Source organism: Polypterus senegalus, chromosome 6 (genome assembly GCF_016835505.1).
Source record: "Polypterus senegalus isolate Bchr_013 chromosome 6, ASM1683550v1, whole genome shotgun sequence".
Taxonomy (NCBI): Eukaryota; Metazoa; Chordata; class Cladistia; order Polypteriformes; family Polypteridae; genus Polypterus; species Polypterus senegalus.
In genome coordinates, this window is record NC_053159.1 from 111,374,933 (window position 1) to 111,398,512 (window position 23,580).

At 36.3% G+C, this 23,580-nt stretch overlaps 1 protein-coding gene across 1 annotated transcript in view; it reads left to right on the plus strand.

Moving 5' to 3' along the window:
* The window catches only part of p2rx1 (purinergic receptor P2X, ligand-gated ion channel, 1), a 52,667-nt gene that overhangs the window by 17,386 nt on the left and 11,701 nt on the right, over positions 1 to 23,580 (plus strand). Inside the window, exons 4-10 of the mRNA XM_039756780.1 lie at positions 238 to 301; positions 1,537 to 1,636; positions 3,782 to 3,862; positions 11,602 to 11,737; positions 14,107 to 14,243; positions 17,110 to 17,200; positions 17,975 to 18,040. Of these exons, the coding sequence (XP_039612714.1) occupies positions 238 to 301; positions 1,537 to 1,636; positions 3,782 to 3,862; positions 11,602 to 11,737; positions 14,107 to 14,243; positions 17,110 to 17,200; positions 17,975 to 18,040 (675 nt within the window). The remainder of the gene's footprint in view (positions 1 to 237; positions 302 to 1,536; positions 1,637 to 3,781; positions 3,863 to 11,601; positions 11,738 to 14,106; positions 14,244 to 17,109; positions 17,201 to 17,974; positions 18,041 to 23,580) is intronic.

The window sequence follows — 23,580 nt, forward strand, 5'->3', positions numbered from 1 at the left end:
TTGGTTGAAGGTATCACTATAATGTTTTGCAGGAATCAAGCCTCGAAGGGGCGAGGTAGCATTCAGTATATTACAAATACATTTGACAATTAAGCTTTTTAAGAAATAAGAATGTTAAAATTACCTAATAAAAAAAACTAAAGGCAGGATATTTCAATTTATGTGGCACCCTTACATCACTATTGACTACTGCAATCAGATGGGAACATTATTTACAAAAACTCCACTTGTTCCCAGTTACCAGGACCTCTGACCATATGTAGCTCTGACAACGATTGCAAGTATGGACCATTAGAAAATGGTAAGTTTTTTTTTTTTAATTTATGACCTTAATATATAGTTTCTTGATGGTAATAAAGTGTCAGTATGTCTAAAGCATACGGTTTATTAAGACTGTAATGTCTTAGTTGAACATGATTAATTTATCGAGTTTTGTACACAGTGTTGTCATTCCTGTAAGGTAAACACCGTTAAGTGAACTGTCTGTAGTCTGAGATCATTATAGCATTTCCTAATTAAACTTAAACTTTGTATTTCAGTTCAAGTTATCCATGATTAAAAGTCATATTCAGAGCTTTGCGCATTTATAAAATCAAGATGGCCAGAATGAGCATGATGTAGACTTTTTTGCCTTGTTGTTGTTAAAATATAAAAACACTCTCAAGATATCAAAAATTTGTTCTTTTAACAAAACACACAAGAAAGAGTACAAAGTAATAATGAAAGCAACAAAAACAACAAAACCGATGCCAAACTGGCTGTTTTAATAGAGTAGCTTACGCACTTTTCCACCTTCCAAGAACACAGCAGCACATCGCCCCTCTCACTTCCCATCTGTTTCTTTTGTCTTTAGAAACTGACCTGTGTTTTTTCCCACTAATGATCTGATGGATACTTCCAGGAGAAACCTCAGAATCACTTCTGAGGACAGAAACCGCACCATAAGGCTATAGGGCCAAAAGTTACAAGCATTTTCTAGTAGCCTCTGATGTTGCAGAATAATTTTTAAAAGATTAGGTCTTTTATATAGCTTTCATCATTTGACATCTCTGAGCAGCAAGATTTCCTCTATTCCTAGTTCTACCCATTGAACTTGAAAAGTTTGTTTAGCTTCCTGCCAGCTCTCTGGTGACAATTTTTTTCTCTGTTTAGCACGCATGGTTAATCATTATCTTGTCTTTTACAGCACAAGAAGGACTCACCAGCCCCTGGTAATACCCGCCTATCTACACTCGTGTGTAGAATTGCGCATTGAATATAGTGTGAATTTCTTATTCCTTCAAGGCCCCTAGTGGGTACATTCCTTGTCCTGTCCCATCATTTGGAACCTAATAATATTAACTAGGAAATATACAAACACACACACATAATTTCAAATACAGTATTAAAAAAAGTGTAATGTCATTTAGTGATACATATTGAACTGAATTAAAAATTTAGTGGGTCTTCCCTGTCGTATTCATATGTTACCAGATACTATAGTGGATCTTTTTTTTTTTTGAAAACTAAAAACACCTTAAGAATTTCTTTTTTCAGGGATTAAAACTGGAAAATGTGTTGAATATAATAACAGCGCTAAAAAGACATGTGAAATCTATGGTTGGTGCCCAGTGGAAAATGACTCCAACATTCCTAGGTAAAGTATTTCTGCTAATGAAAATATTTGGATGATATGTATTAAATGTATGAAGCAGTTGGCAAATATATGCATTGGAGATCTATAGTAATCAAAGTCAATTTGTATGCCAACAAACTGTAGATTCTTGAGACTGCACAAAAACAAATCATTAGAAGAAAAATATTGTAATGCTTTGCTTTCGTGGTTTATAAGGCATACGAATGTCAAGAAAAGCATTAGTTCATTCATCTAAAACACAACATTTGATTAAAGTGAAATAAAAAAAAATAGGTCCATACAGAAAACAAGCTAGTGTAATGTGTAATCAATGACATAGTATACACTGTACATGAGACAGTGCTTTTCAGGTCTAAGGAAGATTTCAATGCAAAGTGTACAGCTCTTCTACATTACTATCCTGTATATGTTACCATTACTACTAATATATCATTTTTTCTATTCTTATTTTATATATATCATTTTCATTAATGCTGCTTTGATTATTTTGATTTATAACCTATTATTTAATTAATCAATTTTAATACTCTTCATTGTTCATTTTGATATGCAATGATTTAAAGAATTTTCTTATTATGAACTGTTCATGTTTTCATGTTTTATGCATGTTCTTTTCATTGTAATTACATTTTTTATTTTTTCCAATTTTAACATTTCACTCATTTTATGCATTTTGCTTATGTAGCATTTCACACTTCCTTTTTGCTATTTCTCTACCTCTCTCCATTTCTTAATGATTTATTACTATGAAGGTGTATGGTGTTATTTTTATTAATACAATTACTAATATAATTTCTGTTATTAGTATTAACATGAATTTAAAATGAATATTGGTATTATTTCTGTTTTATTAATCATCATTAGAATTAATATAATCAGATACTTAGGTTTTTCTATGGATGGACTGTTTTATTAGCCATTTTCACATGAATTAACACAATTTGTTTCTCAGTTAAAAATGTATTACTAATATTGCAAGGAATCGTGTATTTTTAGTGTGCTGTGTTACCTGGCATGTCAGAGGACTGGGAGTATGAAAAGTCTAATCTTTGACTCATTTGGTTAAACAAGATTGGGGGTGCAGTTTGGCAGATGGACGGAGAGAGAGAGAGAGAGAGCACACTGTATATATTACCTACTGTGTCCATATTGCAAATGTCACAGTGAAGTTAGCAGAACATTAGATAGATAGATAGATAGATACTTTATTAATCCCAAGGGGAAATTCACATAATCCAGCAACAGTATACATTACAATAAATGGCGGGGCTAGATATTCCTTTTGGAAAGTGCATCTCAAATATTCACCCATTGTATTGTACACTCCCTCAGCAACTGTGCTTCCAGAAGGTTAACTGTCACTAGATGCAGAAAAATCTTTTGATAGAGTAGAATGAAGATGCCTCTTTACTATTTTGTGCAAATTTCGGTTTGGTCCAGATATTGTAGCCTGGATTAAATTGCTTTACCCAAGAACAGCAGCCTATGTGCAGGTAAACCATATAAACTCAGATTATTTCTTATTATAACATGTAACATTACACATTCATCCACTGTCTCCAATGCTACTTACAATTGCTGTGGAATCACTGGAAATTTATTTTGGGAAAATCCATAAGTAAAACAAACTTTTAAGGGAAGGAATGTTAAAAAAACTAACAGAAAATATGATTATGTTTGTTATTAACCCAAATAATATAATCGTCAATCCTGATGTTAATTTAATTAATTAAATTAATTATTAAATCAATCCAGAATAAGCATGCTTCTTCCGGTAAATTCATTACCACATAATAATATATTAAACATCTATCTACTGAGTGCTTTGGAACAGTTCAAGAATCTGAGAGTTACAGTTACAAGGAAGCTCAAAGATTTTTTAAACACAATTTTGTTAGTCTGATGGAAAGCACTAAGCAACATTTCAACAGATGGCCAACTTTTCTCTAGCAGAGAAAGAAGTATGTCCTATGTAAACCCAATAGTAAGGAGATCATTGATTTACATCCCAGGTCCTCCACATGGAGAGTGCTTTAAGTAATGAAGAAAGCACTATATAAATGTAAAGATTATTATTATTATTAATAATAATAATAAACTTTGACATTCATTATTCATTCCTAGTGTATGCTCTTTGTCTTATAGCCCTGCACTGCTCTTGGAAGCTGAAAGGTTTACTGTATTTATCAAGAACACCATCACATTTCCAGAGTTTAAAGTGACCAGGTAAAAAATGTATTTTTTCGCTTTACACATGAACAAAGAAGTGGAACCAGAGTCAGTTCAAGTTTCACAGAAGCATATTAAATTTGTAAATTTTGGAAATCTTGTTAAAGATTTGTGCTAAAAGAGCTCATGCAATAAAGGCTGGGAGAAGGTTAAATAGCCTGATACATTTTATTAAAGTGACAATCTTTGGAGACAAGAAATCAGTCTGTGATTCAGGAGCAAGGCTAGAAATTACAAGTTAGGGGTACCTGGCTAACATCATGGTGACCAAGCCACAATTATGCAACCATGGAAATTAATTGCCTATTGTAGAATTATCATTACAGCATATTGTCTGTGTGGTGCATTATGACATGTCACTTATTATGAAAACAAATAATGAATGTTTGTGATACAACTGTGAACTATGATGAATGCCACGTGTCCTAGTGTTATGTGCTTTCTTTTCTGTTTTACTTTTATAATTTTTTTTTTGCTTTAGACAGTGACAAAATTACTTTTTCAGTTGGTTGTGTTGTAATTGTTTTCTTTTTTTTTGTTGATTAGTCCATTATATCATAATTTAAAATTAATTAAATATTTATGTAATTACCCACATATTAAAATAGTGTAGTGTTACATTTGTTATATGTTGAGCTATAGCAAGAATGTGCTAGGAAAAGGCATGCGTGTCTCCTGGAGAAAAAGCAGACATCACCAGCAATAGAAGAATTAATGCTTTTACGTACATGCACATACATAACTGAGTTAAGGTGAAGAGCCTGTTTAAAGAAGTTTCTTAATAACTCATGTTTACATTCACAAATAATATTCTGGAGATCTCCTTTGGCAAAATGCTCCAATATTATTAAACTGTGCAAAAAATAGCATGACATCTGTGAAAATTTGCACGCAGCAAACTCTTTTCTGCTTGGAAATGCGATTGAACCCTGAAAAGGATATGTGTATGTGTGATTTTTTCCCTACACCCAGTGCTGCTGGAATAAAAATAACACAGGTATTTTTACTTAAATGAAATCAGTGTCGTGTTAGGTTACTCTTTAATTTAAAAAGTAATCAGACTATGTAACGTGCGTCACTTTTAATGCATTACCCAACTGCTCTCGAGATTTTGTTGCTGAGTTTAGCACTGTGCATTCAGCTCATCAACATACATTTAGATATTTCTGAAATACTGAGACAAATTATTTCATCCAGGAACATGAATAATGTGATCATCAGAGTATTTGTCTCTGGAAATGTATTTTGTGGACACGTCTACTCGTGGCTGCTGAAAGCATGTGCAAAGCAAATATACAGTGCATTCGGAAAGTATTCACATTCACATTCACTTTTTCTACATTTACATGTTACAGCCTTATTCCAAAATGAATTAAATTATTTTTTTTCCTCAGAATTCTACACACAACACCCCATAATGACAACATGAGAAAAGTTTACTTGAGGTTTTTGCAAATTTATTAAAAATGAAAAAACTGAGAAATCACATGTACATAAGTATTCACAGTCTTTGCTCAATACTTTGTCGATGCATCTTTGGCAGCAACTACAGCCTCAAGTCTTTTTGAATATGATGCCACAATCTTGGCACACCTATCCTGGCACAGTTTCGCCCATTCCTCTTTGCAGCACCTCTCAAGCTCCATCAGGTTGGATGGGAAGTGTCGGTGCGCAGCCATTTCAAGATCTCTCCAGAGACGTTCAATCGGATTCAAGTCTGGGCTCTGGCTGGGCGATTCAAGGACATTTACCGAGTTGTCCTGAAGCCACTCCTTTGATATCTTGGTTATGTGCTTAGGGTCGTTGTCCTGGTGAAAGATGAACCGTTGCCCCAGTCTGAGGTCAAGAGCGCTCTGGAGCAGGTTTTCATCCAGGATGTCTCTGTACATTGCTGCAGTCATCTTTCCCTTTATCCTGACTAGTCTCCCAGTTCCCGCCGCTGAAAAACATCCCCACAGCATGATGCTGCCACCACCATGCTTCACTGTAGGGATGGTATTGGCCTGGTGATGAGCGGTGCCTGTTTTCCTCCAAATGTGACGCCTGGCATTCACACCAAAGAGTTCAATCTTTGTCTCATCAGACCAGAGAATTTTGTTTCTCATGGTCTGAGAGTCCTTCAGGTGCCTTTTGGCAAACTCCAGGCGGGCTGCCATGTGCCTTTTACTAAGGAGTGGCTTCTGTCTGGCCACTCTACCATATAGGCCTAATTGGTGGATTGCTGCAGAGATGGTTGTCCTTCTGGAAGGTTCTCCTCTCTCACACAGAGGACCTCTGAAGCTCTGACAGAGTGACCATCAGGTTCTTGGTCACCTCCCTGACTAAGGCCCTTCTCCCCCGATCGCTCCGTTTAGATGGCTGGCCAGCTCTAGGAAGAGTCCTGGTGGTTTCGAACTTCTTCCACTTACGGATGATAGAGGACACTGTGCTCACTGGGACCTTCAAAGCAGCAGAAATGTTTCTGTAACCTTCCCTAGATTTGTGCCTCGAGACAATCCTGTCTCGGAGGTCTACAGACAATTCCTTTGACTTCATGCTTGGTTTGTGCTCTGACATGAACTGTCAACTGTGGGACCTTATATAGACAGGTGTGTGCCTTTCCAAATCATGTCCAATCAACTGAATTTACCACAGGTGGACTCCAATTAAGCTGCAGAAACATCTCAAGGATGATCAGGGGAAACAGGATGCACCTGAGCTCAATTTTGAGCTTCATGGCAAAGGCTGTGAATACTCTATGTACATGTGCTTTCTCAATTTTTTGATTTTTAAAAAATTTGCAAAAATCTCATGTAAACTTTTTCACATTGTCATTATGGGGTGTTGTGTGTAGAATTCTGAGGAAAAAATGAATTTAATCCATTTTGGAATAAGGCTGTAACATAATGTGGAAAAAGTGATGCGCTGTGAATACTTTCCGGATGCACTGTAGGTGCAGGCTGAAGAATTTCAATGGAGATGTGCAGACTACACATTCCTAAGAGCAAACCAGTTATGAGTTTACATGGCTGCATAAATGGATTATTCGCTGAGAAATCTGCCTCTGTTAATCAGGTATCTGAGAGACCAATAATTCAATTTCTCTAATCAGAATAAGAGTTTACATGGCAATCAGGTTCTATGAAAAACTGGATTATTAAAGTAAATGTAAATGCCCAAAATGTCACATTTTTGCACCTCCAAATTAACCAGACTAGGACTAGGAATGCTGTAGAGGTCAGGTGGATCACACAGGGCTATTGGATGTTAGGTTGATGGAAAGCCCCAGCGACCCTTTAAAATTTCTTTATTTATCTAAGCAGGTGGGGCACACAGATTATTTTGTTCTGCTTTATTGTTTTAAAAAGTGGTGCTTGAAAAAACTGCTAAACTGATCTTAGATCAAGGGGAGGAAGGAATTAAGTTCATCTCAACTAATAAATAAAATAATTTAGACAATGTCTGACTGAAAAATAAATCTCCTAAGTGAAAATGGAAAAAAAAGAAAAAACAACATATGTATTTGGAAAATAGTGGAACAAACACTTGCATTTATTAATAATTAAGAAAAAGCATAATGTATTAAAACACTGTCTGGCAGACTCTGTACCATTATGAGTCCAGGAGAATTGCATGGGATTGGCATTTTCATATAACTATGTATATGGAAATGCTCAGGCTTAAATTTAAATGGAATATAATCAGATATACTGTATGTAATGAGTATAATATTAAACAATGTGTATTATTTTTGAAAACTGAGGTAATTTCTGTGTCATAATTGAGCTATTCACAAAGTTTGCTTTCATGAACATGGTTTTATTGGTTGTCTTTATTTCAGACAAATGTATGCAGATTTTACTGGAAACTCCATTTCCTGCAGCACTGTATTCAGACAACTTATATTTTACATCCTTGTGAAGAAAAATGCCTTGATTTTTCTGAATATACTGTAATTGCTTGGAAATTTATCAAGTTTAGTTGGGTGTTACTTGTCCTGCACGTGTTCCAATGACAAAGCAAATTCTTTCTCACCAGCCATTTCTGAAGATTGTGTCAGAACCTGTACCAATTTCAGGAGGCAATGGGAAGTTGCATATATTTTAGAACTCTTTGTACACGTCAAGGGATAGCTGCTGTGTATTAACAATTCAGCAGGGGAAAATACTAGGGATTAACTTTTTCAGTGCTGGATGATATTGTCATGTCCAGTGGGCATAAAAAGATTAGGAAATATACTGAGATGCAGTAAACATTGTCCTAAGTCAACAAGACTTTTAACAGTGACTACCATGTTGGAACAGCTGGCCAGAAAATGGCAGCAAATTGCTACATTAGAAAATGAGTGAACAAAAAATTGATTTGAAGTAAAAAAGAAGCTACATGTAAAGATGTGTTGTGGTGTATCTCCTTTAAATAATTAGATTCCAAAGAGCAAATAAGAAAGATGGCTATTATGATATGTACATTCTGTACATAGTACCTCTACTTTGTTCCTGCTAGCCCCACAGGGTATATTTGCATGGTGAAGATCACAATGCAGGAATGCTAGGAGTAACAAGAAAGGTCACAATGAAAGAATGCCAGGAGTAACAAGAACCAGATACGTCACCCATTGATGTCACATCTTTCAATGGCGCAGCTTCATTCACAAAGATAGGATGAACATATATTTTATTGATTTTTGATCCTGGCACACATCGTCATCATGTGTACTAATTAAGAAAAGCCATTTTTCCAAGTCAGAAACAAATTGACCACTCCAAACACTTGCCACAGCCTTTGAAAATAAAAAACCAGGAGTGGATCCTTATGCTGCTATTCTTGTCTTTAGGGATATTGGTAAAGTTTTCCCTTTAGATAGTACTTCTTCAACACTAGAATTCCTGAAGCATACGAAAAAACTTGTAATCCCAGCCCACCTTAAATCCCTTTACACCTCTCCATCAATGTCTTTTGTTTTGTAAATTTGTTTATCAGCACAAGCAGTAAGCAGCCTCCCCCACCTTGACGGAGATCAACTCTCCCAGCTCGAGTTAAGGCTCTTTATCTGCATGTGAGGTACCTGGAGTTGTATAGGGTAAATAATACAGTATGTAGGATGAAAGGAAATAAATGCGAGAAATACAAGAAATGGTGAGCACATACCTAAAAGCAGAAACTTTTTCCATGCTACAGTATAGTATAATGTGTGAAGACTTTAGTCCAGATATCAAATAAACACGTGTGCTTTTATTCAAGAATATAACCAAAGAAAGAAAAAAATCATTCAATTTACATGTTGCTGTCAATGAGTTAAAACTCAAGCTCAAATATCAATCACCAGGAAGTTTACATGTACTGTATTCTAGAATAGTGCAGAGGTAAGAACTGTTACCTTATTATCCGAAGCCCCTGGGTTTGAGAACAAGCACTTTGCGTTTTGAGTAGTGAGCTGCTATTATTATTATTATTAATACTAGCCGTTTTTATAATGATTTTTAAGCACAGGGAGAAAATTAACATTTGAAAAATCTGTAATGTAAAAAATCAGCAAGAAAAGCAACATTGTAACAATGCACGGAACGAACCAACACACAATCGTCCGTGCGGCACTCAGGCGCGGAGGGTGGAACGGGAGATGAGGAGAAGGACTGCTGATTTCTCATCCAGTATGCACTGCCTGCTCATGTGCCCACCTCCAACTCGTCACTCGAGTTGTTGTCGTCTTTGCACAGTCCAGATGCACCTGTGACTCACGTGGACTTTTCATTGCTCTGTGCGGTTTTGGCTGCTTTTCTATATATAATCAACCAAGATACCCGACCACGGTAGTAGTGAGGTGGGAGGGGGGTGTGTACAAAGTGCAGGAGCATCTATGAAGACGCATGTTTGTCGTGGATGCAAATTGCTGTATGTAGCGTGTAAAACAGTTTGCTATGGTGCACGCGGTCGTGCGTCATAACCAAAAACTCTGTTTTTAAAGACTGCTTACTTCATTGTGGTGAATGAAATGATGTAACTCTGGAGAGGGCAACATACAATACAGCGTTTTACACGCCGCATACAGCGATTCACATTCGCGACAAATTGTTTTACATGCTGCATACAGCGATTCACATCTGCGACAAATATGAATCTTCTTAGATGGTGCTGTTGCGTGCACCCACGCTCTCGAAGCACACACAATGCCTGGTCATATGCCCGCTCGCAAGAGCAACTAACAGAGACCCGTCCCCCAACTGTAAGACCATGGGATACCCCTCGCAAACTGTTCTACATGCCGCATACAGCAATTCACATCTGCGCCAAACTGTTTTACACACTGCATTCAGCGATTCACATCCGCGACATTCTTTTTCTTAGATGGTCCTGTCACGTCCACCCTCGCACTCGAAGCATATACACCGCCTGGTCATGTGCCTGGTCGCAAGAGCAACTGACAGAGACCTGGCCACCAAGTCTAAGACCATGGGAAACCCCTCGGAAACTGTTTTACACACTGCATACAACGATTCACATCCGCAACAAACATGCCTCTTCTTAGATAGTCCTGCCACGTCCACCCTTGTTCTCGAAGCATACACACCGCCTGTCATGTGGTGCCTCTGTGTGAACCGGTCAAGCACAGAGAAGGTCAGCTGCTGAGAGAGCGTCTTGACTGTTGCAAGGCCTGCATTGGTGAAGCAGGTGAGATGGTAATGAAACAGAGACACGGGCTTATTGGTTTTTAAAGACTGCTTCCTTCATTGTGTTTTAACCTCAGTTTTAAAGGATTGTTTTAAGGATCTCATGGGATACCCATCGCAAACTGTTTTACACGCTGCATATAGCGATTCACTTCCGCGAGAAACATGCCTCTATGAACAGTCAACGTGGCTCAGAGGTGCATGTGGACTCTACAACAGACGAACATAAATGACGCAGTTTTTCCTGTGTCGTTGCGTCCGAGTTGGTGGGCGTGGTTCTGTGAGCTGTCGTCATATCCAATGGTCTTAGAGTTGGTGGGCGTGGCTCCTTCCTGCGTGCGCCATGGGCATCTCACTTGTCGGCGGCTTAGTGAATCCACGCCCCTTCCGGCATGCTTTCCATGGGTGTCTTGCCTTAGTGAATTATATATATATATAGATTATTTCTACAATATAATAAAAACATACATTTGATTTGAGTCTGTAACACCCGGTATAAATTTTGGCTACTTGTAAAAGTTAGCACTTGTTTTTTTATTATTCATTTTTATTCTCTCAGTGACGTTCACGTGGTACAACAAATTGCCCCTTTGAGGTGATGGCACTTATCTCCATTCTTTTCACAAGAGCAGCGCTGTGGCTGATGCCTGCTTAGGACTATTTGTTGTACCGGCAATCAAAGCTCATTTATATCACCATGCAGATAATTTATAGTTGTGGGCCCTATGGCAACATGTTTGACCTTCTGCAGTAGTTGTATTTGTCCTTGGTGTTTTTAGAAGACCAGCATCTTTGATTGTAAAAATTCTCTTGGATGCATTCTGTTTAAAGTTCTGTTCAGTAAAGAGGGCACACCGTACACTGGTGTATATTGGTATACTGTGTAGTTGAGCATTAATCAACTGAACAGAATGATGACTTTTATATGTCCTTTAAGAGTGTTTCATTCTCTTTTAAGTCCTCAGTACCTTGTGAAAATCAATGTTCAAAAGTAGGAATCTACTTAAAGATCTCATCTTTTTATATCATATATGTTCTGAGCTATCTTGGTTTTATCAGTTAATTTGATTTTTGATATTTTTGTTTTAGGAGCAATTTAGATGAGTCCATTACTAAATCATATCTTGCAAACTGCACCTATGAAAAAGATCCCCTTTGCCCAATATTTAAACTTGGAAACCTCATTCAGACAGCAGGTTTTGATTTCAATGAAGTAGCCTTGAAGGTAAGTGAGTGAAATCAAATTTGTTAATTCAGATGAAGGTTAGTTTATCTAATACAGTTTACCAAGTGAGAATAAATAATTTACATGAGATTATTCATAAAGAAAACCCAAAATTAATTATTATATATTATACACTCACATGTATGCATATCTGCTGGCGCCCTGCCTGGGGTGTGTTTCCTGCCTTGCGCCCTGTGTTGGCTGGGATTGGCTCCAGCAGACCCCCATGACCCTGTAGTTAGGATGTAGCAGGTTGAATGATGGATGGTTGGATGAATGTATGCATATTAGACCTATCTCACCACTGAACACACCCCTTTTCACACTCATACTGTTGACAACATTTTCACATGCTGTTTGTTCATAACCATACCTCTCAGTAGCGCTTGACCACTACAGTCACTTTGCAACAACATTATCCTAGTTTGACTGAATTGCTGGCATATTTAAACAGGCCCCGACCTTCAGATTTTGAAATAATAATAGAGTATTTCTTGTCCTTGTTTATAGCACTTGTTTGTTGTTTTTGAATCATTTTGTTTCTCACCCCTTGCTTTTACCTAATGTTTTTCTTTTCTAGCTCTTGTTATACTAATCCATATCTCCTTTCATTTCAACTGTTAGCATCACTTTTAAGTGTAGAAGAGGAGGTGTACAGCTGTCATGAGTTCGGAGTAACAATAGAGACAATAAAGTGGTGTATGTCTACACATTAATCTTCTGAAACACTTTCTCTGTTTCAGGGCAATGCTAAGTTAGGGCCTTTGTACCATTGTCAGGAACCATTTTTGACAATACATCAAAGCCATCTCAAAGCACATTTATTTAGACAGCCACACTTACGTACTTTGGTCCTCTTTACATGTGCCCATTAACTTGACATTTATATTTTTGAAAAAAAAAAAAAAATTGGAAAACATACTCATGCCCTGTTGAAGCTGAGCTATTGAATCATGCTAAAATCATGTCATTTTTTATATCTTGTGATTTTTTTGGTGGTTCATTTTTAATGTTTTCTTCAGATAAATGGACACGTTTTAGATTATTTATTTAATCTTCTAATACAGTTTAATCCAGTAGTCTGTTTTTATGATAGAGAAAGATGCATAAAGTATCTGTCCTATGGTTCCCCCAGAATGCATATAAGGAATGAAGGTAGTGCCCATGATTTTATAAAGTTTGAGATGACTTCAAAGAATTTCAGTACAATGTGCATCAATCCCTTGGGCGCAGTTTATATTCAGAAACTTCATGTTTTCTTAGACACGGTAAGAAAAAGTCTGAATTAGTGTAAGCTAAGCTAATTTGGAGTGTTCATAAGAAACATAATAAACAAGAATAGTTGCATCAGATATTTCAATTCAAGCCCACCTCTGTTAAGTCAGGGGGTAACTGGTGTTATATATATTATTTGAAATTGGAAAAAATCTAATTCTCACTTGGAGGATCTGTTTTTTTAAATCTGGCAGGATCAAATCAATTACATTTTAGATTAAGCTTTTATATTGGGTTAAAGGAATCTCTGGGGTGGCACGGTGGTGCAGTGGTAGTGCTGCTGCCTCGCAGTTAGGAGACCCAGGTTCGCTTCCTGGGTCCTCCCTGCGTGGAGTTTGCATGTTCTCCCCGTGTCTGTGTGGGTTTCCTCCCACAATCCAAAGACATGCAGGTTAGGTGGATTGGCAATTCTAAATTGGCCTTAGTGTGTCCTGCGGTGGGTTGGCACCCTGCCCAGGATTGTTGGCTGGGATTGGCTCCTGTGACCCTGTATTCGGATTCAGTGGGTTAGAAAATGGATGGACTGTTTTCTTAACTCTGGCTGTTGGCCTTCCTCTCTTTCTCTTGGGTGGGGGTTGAATTGAATTTAATTTTGTTAAGTTTGGCTTGTTTGTATGGAATGTTACTTTCTTTTAATGAATTCAATAAAAAATATCCAAAATTCAGAGGAACTACAGAAAGCTTGATATCTTGCAAACTAAGCATAAAGATTAGTTGAATGGTATGCCATGTGTGACGTTTTTCTCATACTGGCAATTCAGGAGGTGCCAGACAAAAAAAAGAAGTGATATCAAAGCATTCATAAGTAATTCTTATGAACACAATATGAAATTTGTAATGACAGCTAAATGATGGTTTCATTTAAAGCAAGTGTAGGTCTCAACTCTTAATAACAGTGTTGAAGAAATGAGGGAGGATTTCATTGCATCCTTGTGTAAATCACCTGAGACTTTGCTCTTTCTCTCTTTCACTATTATGTAAATGACTACAGTTTGTTTTGTGGCAAATCCTTGTCTCATTTATTTACAGAAAGGGTGTCAAATCAACAATAATTATCTACTCAAATATTACAGTGAACTTTGTTTGTTTCACAGGGAGGAGCAGTTGGAATTGTAATCAAGTGGGACTGCAACCTGGATTTTCCTGAAAAGTACTGTAGGCCAACATATGATGTCCACGGTCTGTATGGAGGAGGGAAACAGTCTTCTGCATCACTGGGCTATAATTTTAGGTATGCATGCTGGAGAATGTGCTGACAGACAGATTAACAGTCTAATGTAACCATTCTGATACCATAAGTTTCTGTGTCAGCTTCAGTCAAAACGCAATTCTGATGATTCAGTGTAATCGTTGACTTCACTCTGAATATGGTCAGAAGAATAAGTAATGTAATACACAATATAGTTACATAAATTGTATGGTTGTTAGAAAATGTTTTAGTGTTATAGGTATTTTTCAGCTGGCACAGCAGTTAGCACTACAGCCTCAGAGCTGCATAGTCAAGTTACTCTGTATTAGTACTTTGCATGCTCTTCCTATGTCTACACGGGTTTTTCTCCATATGCTCCATTTTTTCTCTCAATCTCAGATATATGCTGTAAGGTAAATTGGCCCAAATTCACCTAAACCAGTCGATTAGATGTGCTGTGCACTAGACTGGGACCACATTCATGGTTTTTTTCCTTGTGCCTGATGCCAACGGGATAAACAGTACACTGTTCCCCACAACATTAAATAAGATTAAGCAGAATATAGAAGTGCTGAGTGGATAAAGATACTGTTTATTGAAATTACAGTAGCAGCAAAACTGCAAGTGTGAATATGAAAATGAAATATTTATTAAGTTATTTAGAAGCAAATTGATTGAAAACATTTATCTACATGTTTCTATAAGCCATTAGGTTTGGGCATTATCTGGGATACTTCCATGCCATTTACCATGGGAGTGTGCAGCCACTTTAGTGCAGAAAAGTTTTAGACTAAAATGCCTGCACTTCAGTTTGTATGCCATTCAATGCTGCTGATGAAAAGTGTGGCTCATTAACTTGAACAAGTCTTAGAAAGTGAGATGTCACATTTTACATAATGACATGGTCTCACACATTTTCTGTATTGCTACAATGTTCTGCACATTCCATTAAGAAAGGTGATACATTTACTGGAGAAAGCACCGTAGACACACAATGCAGAAAACGTACTTTCTTCTTCCTCAGATATGTTAAAGAATTGAATTGTTTAAATAACAGGGGTATTTTTAGAAAGCTTTACTTAATGATGTACTGTATAGGTCAGCATTGTATTTAAGAAAGAATAACTAATATAAAAAGCAATATTTTGAACTATAACCCAAACACATTTGACACAATTTCATTTTTACAAATTAAAACAAAATATGTTTATGTTTAATGGAGTTTTTATGTATACAAATTCTGCCCTATTTGATGCAGTGAAAAACCTTTAATGGACTAAGTGATCTTGAAAATCTTTTACATTGTAATTAACTGTTACAAAACACCCACCATCAAATATTGCCACTTTTGTTTTTCTCAAACCATAATCCTCATCAAAAAAGTAGTATATTTTTTGACTTCACTACATGCAGGCTGGCACTTCCAGGCTCAGATTTGTTTGATAAACACCATGTGCTTGTGATATATTATTTTAAAAACAGTATTATGCAGAGTGGCTGTTTATTTCTTTTCATCATTGCACAAGCATTGTATCGATCCTTAAATATTCTTAACCTGAATATTTCTATTCAAGATTGTGAGGGGCTGAAGAATATTTCAGCAGCTTTATGCACCAAGTAGTATGCAGCCATGGACAGGGCACTTTACCAACATAGGACACACTTAGCTTGCATTCACAAAGGGGAAAAGGTGAGTAACCTGGTTAAGGCAGAAACCTGAGTCAACATAACACTCAGATGTCATTAAACTGTGCAATAAAAGAGTTAAACATCATAAATGGCCATTGTGAATCCCAAAACAAACATGGAGCTTGTGTCTCTCAGCAATATGGCAAATGTTACTTTTAAAAGTATGTCACATTACTTATTACTTACAAAAAAGTAATTATGCTATAAATTTAGCGATTTCTAAAATACTGAGACAGATTATTTCAACCAGAAGGAGAAATAATGCAATCACCTGAGCATTGGCCTCAGAAACTTTATCTTTGTGAATGCTTCCACTATTTTCTGTTCTTGGCTGAAGGATGCATGTATGAAGCTAACACATGTGCAAGCTAACAAATTGCAAAGGACATGTGCAGACTACAAAATGTTTAAGTGTAACTCAGTTAAGGGTTTACATGGCTAAATAACTGTGCTACTGGTAGAGAAATCTACATGTGTTAACCCAGAGACCATTATCTCGGTTTCTCGGAATAAGGGTATACGATGGCATTTTTGAAACTGGATTTCTGTGAATAACCAGGTTATTAAAGCACATATAAATGCAGATATTGATGCACCTACCAAAACTTATACGAGGCTGGTTAAGAATTATTGATTAACTAAACCTGCACATCGGAGTACCTCACTAAAATCCAAATAAACACAGGAATCAAATGCAAACTCCCCAAAAACAATGATAATGGCACATGACAAAAGTTATTACCAATGCTTCTTGAGGAAGTCTAAAAGGAAGTTAAATTTCAATATCTGCTCTATCCAAAACAGGGTTGAGAGGAAAAAATGATTTATTTACATAAAATATATTAAGGTTGAGGTGAACCCCAAAAGAAAGATGCAGACAGTAGGAGTATCAACACATGCAGACACATTTCATATAAAATACCTAATCACACAGGTAGATACTCAACTTAAATGAATTGGTTTTTGATGAGTCTGGCATTCATATACAATGTGATGTAATTTATTCAAATTAATCAAAATGATATCCAAAATGCAAATCCAATCTAAAATAAAAAGCCAACTATTCCAATGGAGAATTACATTAATTTGATTGCTGTTGTCAATACTAACTTTCAGCAAATTTGGGATAATGTTTGAGTATTTCTTTGTGTATATATCATTTTGGGACACCCAGATGATATGCCCAGTGTTATAACAAAATTTTGATTTGTTTTTAAAGGTATGCTAAATATTTTATGGAAGAAAAGATTGAAAAAAGAACACTTTATAAAGTATTTGGAATCAGATTTGACATTATTGTACATGGAAAGGTACAATCCTTCTATTTTAACCTTTTTTGACATTGTAATTGTTTGTTTTAATATTTTAATTGCTATAAGTGCATACCTTAAAACATAGAACCAGTGGCAGCAGTTAGTTATTGGTATATATTAAATCATTTTAATTTGTCAAAAGTTCATTTTAATTTCATAGATTTGTTTTAATATCCATTAATTGTCATAGTGACAGTTGCATGCTATCTCATTTGCAAAGGAAGACGTGTTTGGGATATATCCATACTTTCATAATGAGCTTCTGCATGATAATTTAAGTTAGATTTAATCCTTTGAACTTTCAGTAGTAAAATAGCAGAGAAAAGGCAATCAGCAGAATGATGAACTTGCATAGATATCTAAGGGCATGAGTCAGACATACTGACAAAAGTAAAATTACTACACTGTTCAATGTCTTATCTGTTAGTGAAAATGCATATTTTAAGTTGCTAATAGCCCTTCTAACCTTATGAAATCTATGTTTCTTGATGTTGCACAATATATCTAACTCTTTATTCAGAAAGGCATTTTAATTAGTTAATTATATTCAGAATTACTTAAATAACTTACATTTTTAAGATTTGGAGGATTACTTGTCAAAATATGTCTCCTTAGGTAATAATCTTAAAACCTGATTATATTGTTACCCCTGCATGGTATGGAATCCTCCTGCTTCCATGTACTAAGTAAAAATATTAATTACGTTAAAAGCTTAGTATCTTACTTTATGACTGTAGTAAATGCAACCTCAGTTTGTGATCTTTACCCCAGGCTGGAAAATTTGATATCATACCAACTATGACAGCAATTGGGTCTGGTGTTGGAATTTTTGGAGTGGTAAGTACTATATTAAGTTGGTTTATTTTGTTTTGTTATTTTTAACTGGAAGTGCTATAATTGGTTTCAATACATTACAAAGTAAAAGGTAAAGCAGAATGATTACCATCTTTTTATTTATTTATTTATTTTTTGCATTATTTGAATTTAGCATCATTAATGAACAGTCAATCAGTCCAGTTTAAGGTAGCATGGCAGTGCAGTGGTTAGAGCTCCTGCCATAGATATATGTTGTCTTTGGCTCAAATCCTGAACTTGGTCATTATCTGTATGAAATTGACACAATATGGGACATACTGTGCCAACTAATAAATTGCAGCCATAAAATGTATTGCGTTTAAGCAAAAGAAGATTAAGAGGTGATATGATTGAAGTGTTTAAAGTTATGAAGGGAATTAGTACAGTGGATCGAGATTGCTATTTTAAAATTAGTTCATCAAGAACACAGGGACACAGTAGGAAATTTGTTAAGGGTAAGTTTCGTATAAACATTAGGAGGTTTTTCTTTACACAGAGAACCATAGACATTTGAAATAATCTACCAAGTAGTGTGGTAGACGGTAAGACTTTAGGGACTTTCAAAAACAGACTTTTTTTGGAAGAATTAAGTGGATAGGACTGGCAAGCTTTGTTGGGCTAAATGTTTTGTTCTCATCTAGATTATTCTAATTGTCTAATATTCTAATGTTTGGTTCTGTTCTTCTTTCAACAATATATCTGTGGTAAAATAACACTGACAAACAACTTTAAAGAGTTGTGGAATAGCACCGTATATTGCTTCATTGCCTTAAGATGGTCAAAGTATATGATAATCAATCAAGTATTCTACAGTAAATGATGGTGTAATGGTGGCTTTTATACATGAGACAAAATGGCTGCAGGAAATGATCAAATGGGAAGTGATGTCATCAAAAAGGGACTGGAAGTGACACCATCGCCAGGAGCCAGAAGTGACGTCATCAAGAAGGGACCAGAAGTGATGTCATCGCCAGGAGCCGGAAGTGACGTCATCAAGCAGGGACTGGAAAAGTGACGTCATCAAGCAGGGACTGGAAGTGATGTCATCTCCAGGAGCCAGAAGTGATATTACAGATGAGGAAGTGGTTGATGTCTGAGTCTCTGAGTTATTGTTTATTGTAGAAATAGTTGTATTATTTTTCTTCTTTGGTTCTATAATGTCAGAGAGAAAGGCATTAGTACCCTGAAACAAACCCTCATCCGTTATTAGATCGCTCACCTTAGGATTTGTTGACTGCCTCTGAAGCGCACGTGTGTGACAATACCTATAAATAAAAAATTTACTATATGTCAAGTAGATAATACCACAGTCCAAACCTCAAAGACATTCAGGTTGGGTTGAATGGCATTAGGGTCTGTGTGTGGCCTGTGCCTGCAGTTATATTCTGTCCTGTGCCTAGGATAGACTATGGTATCTTTTAAACCTTAATTGACTTAAATGGACTTGAGAGTGTACTGTATATACAGTATATTTATATTTTTATTAGTGCTGGGAAATGAATGAAAATTTTAATCGCAATTAATCACATGATTGTCTGTAATTAATCGTGATTAATCCCAGACAATCACAACAATCACATTGTTATGTTAAAAATTCAATAATGAAAATGAGTGTATTGCGTGTATTTGGTTTGCAAACACTTTAAACAAATAAGGTGCTTTTTAACAGCAATATTTCCTTTGCATAGAAGCAGTTAAAATATTGTATTTCTTGTAAATCTCACCTTAAACATTAATGTAATGAAATCAAATATAAAACCAAAGCTATTTGCCACTGCCAAGGCATTAACATTTTATCTAGTTTGTTATAGAAAAACAAGTTACCCTCAGAGTCCAGAGCCATGATCATAACATTATAACAGGCACCTTCCGAGTAACAGCAAGTTAGCATTTCTAAATCTGTTTACTTTTTTATCTGAAGATACCAGCAGAAACACTTTCTTTTATCAGGGAGCAGCATAAACAGTCTATGTTCAGTAGTACCTTTTTGAGGGCTAATATTTTTTCCAAAAAACTCAGTTTTCTGAAATGTGCACAAAGCAATGGTTTCACACATAAATCCACATAAAACGTCTGTTGCTACCTGTTGTTCCAACAGAGTTGGAAACCTATTAAAGAGAACCATAAATAAATGACCAAGTAGTGTGATAAGCAGTCTTGAATCAGTGTTATTTTGAAGAATCCAAATGTGTATGATTGATGAACTAATTGGGCTAAAAGGCATTAACCTTGTAGGGTTCAAATGTTCTAATGAGTGTCTGGCACAATAAGAACATAGGAAAGTTGTTTGTCTAAGCCTCAGGTTTTGTATCACTAGCTGGATGGCTTGGTTTGGAGAAAATGTCCAAAGGCAAGATGGTTTGTTGACTTCAAACAAGACAGCACTTAGAGGTTAAACTATTTTGATAAACAGATACAATAGTGTTAAATATTGTTACATGTAGTCTAATAAACAGTACACTTCCATTCTGACAATTACACACCATCGCTTACTTTCTCTTTTACCAGAAATATTCCAGTAAGTTACTTGCCTTCATCTCTAATCTTTTTTCTAGTTTCCCTCTTATACACTTTATATAATGCCTTATATAAGCTAAAATACTTTTATATATGAAGTCATGAAAACTAAATCTGAGTATACAAGTAAATTACATTCTTAGTTCTGAATTGCAATCTGATTATTTAGGGGGTTACCTACCAGTAACGCTTGTGGTTGGTCAGCCAGTCGGCAAGCATCTGCTACGTCCTCTCAGTTGCGAGAAGAAGCTCATATATATGTGATATGTGATACTTATTGGTGCTCATCAGGTGTACGCACGTATTTTCATCCCCTTATGGGGATCAACCTCAGATGTCAGCACCAGAGGCAAAGCCTCTGATGTTACACATGTTGCAGCAGGTTCACTTGTAAATATAGTAAAAAAAAAAGTATATGTGTGCATAACCAATTAAAGCTTAAATCACACTGATGTGCTATTTATTGCTCCTTACTGCAGAGCTTGCTACAGTAGCAAGTCATAAAGCAGAAACCAACTCTGGATGGAGTGCCAGTATCTTCACTGGGCACACACCCACACTCACTCATACCAGGCCAAATCAGAGTTGCTAGTTTAACTTAATATGCATGATTTTAATAGGTAGGAGGAACACCAGTGCATCTGTACAGACCCAGGTCAAATGAGTTCACTGCAAACAGACAGTGACCATGCCATCATTTGAACCTACTCTACTAGAATTCTAAGACAGTAGCACTAAGCATTGCAGCACCTTAATCATTATTTTTCAACTTTATTACTATTACCTTTTATTTGACAGATATTTTGCTTAAGGCAACATAAAAAAACAGTTAATAAAACACACAAAGTGTCGGTCACGAGAATTCAAAAATAACACTCAAAATAAATATTAGCTAATGAATTAGTCTTTTTATGTTTTGTTGGTGAAACTTGTTGAATCAGGGTGTGGATGACGTAAGACACATTTGTTCTTTTCCAGTACTTTATTTTATTCTCATACTTTCCAAATAAAAGTAACTAAATAAATAACACAAGTAGTATAAAGACACTCACATATGCTGTTTTATTAAGGGATTTGTGAGACTTACCAAGTTCGTTTACAAGGTTGGCCTATTGTCTCACCTTAAGATTAACACACACACACAGATCCTAGTCACACGGTTATGTATGAGTGATACTGAACTATGAGTCACTTTGTAATATACCACATAGAATCTCATCCACATAAGTATATAAGAGTGATGCCTGCCACTCCTCAGTACCCCAAAAAAGGACTCACTATCACCAGCACTGACAAATGTACGGGTGTCCCTGAGACACTAAGGCTCAGCATCCTTCGGTTATATGCCACTTACCAATCAATGGGGTCTTATTTCTACCACTCTTGTTTTTCTATTGAGGTGTGACCTCTCAGTCTTGATGAACCCTGTAGGATGAGCAAATGGCAATTTCCTATTCACCAGGTGCCCTAATATTTACTTTATCACTTTAGTTACTTTAGATACAAAGTAAAGAAATGTAAAAGTAATATGGTATTTATTAAAATATAATAATACTAATATAAGAAAGTATAATAGAATACAAAATTATTAGCAAAGTTTGGATATACAGTAATCCCTCCTCGATCGCGGGGGTTGCATTCCAGAACCCACCGCGATAGGTGAAAATCCGCGAAGTAGAAACCATATGTTTGTATGGTTATTTTTATATATTTTAAGCCCTTATAAACTCTCCCACACTGTTTATAAATATTCCCCGCACAGTTATACAGCATAAACCCTTTGTATTCTCTTAGATATTAAGTAAGATTCATTGAAATTATGTATGTAAACACACTGTTTATATACAGTAAAACCTAAATATTATTTTAAAGATATCAAGCGTCTCCGATATCACATATGTTATAGACATTACGATAGACAGGCCACCAGCAATAAATACGTACAATGCAAGAAAAATTGTATACAGTAAATGTGTGTACAGTGACACTAAACATACGTACATGTACTAAGTACTATAAGTAGAAAATTAATTATGGTTACTCACCAACAATGACACGACGACTTGTCCGATAACGATGAGTTTAATTTTACTGCACAACAAAGGAGAGCATTACAGCCCTTCTAAAGGAGCCTCTTCAGGCAACTGTATAGCACTGCCGTTGTTCTTCTGCCGGCAATCTTCAATCCAAATCCCTAAAGCAGATTCAATCTGGACTACTGCCTTATTATGTCCACTTACAACTTGTTTTGCGCCCTGGTTAAAAGGACACTGCAGCCGTAGATCTTATATTCTTTTCCTCCTTTTTAAATAAAAAGAATCGTGGACTCATTGATGCTGTAATGGCGTCCTACAGTGGTGTAGCTTTTCCCTTCCTTCAACATATCCAAAACTTTTACCTTTTCGGAAATCCCTAGCATCTTCCGTTGGCGCTTGGGCACGGCCCCTGAAGCAGGAGCAGATCGTTTTGGAGCCATAACAAAGGGCTTGACTACGCACAATGATAAACACAAAAGAGCACAAAAGTTAACTCTTTACACAGCGAAACACGTTCATCCTAAATGAGCGAGACAAGACTTCCTGGTTAATGCAGTGGAATCGAATTCGGCGCTCTGTCACTGAGCCAGGCAGCACACAGGAACTTAATTGCATGCTCTGATTGGTTAGCTTCTCAGACATCCGCCAATAGCGTCCCTTGTATGAAATCAACTGGGCAAACCAACTGAGGAAGCATGTACCGGAAGTAAAAAGACCCATTGTCCACAGAACCCCCTAAGCAGAGAAAAATTTGCGTTATATATTTAGATATGCTTACATATAAAATCCGCGATAGAGTGAAGCCGTGAAAGTCGAAGAGCGATACAGCGAGGGATTTAAACAGAAAAGATGCAGGAGGTCATGCAGGGTCATAACCAGAAAATTAGAACTCATTGTTGATAAAACCTAAAATATTTTTACTAGAAAAAGTAGACTGAAGAAATTTGCACACAAGCTGCCATGGAAGTT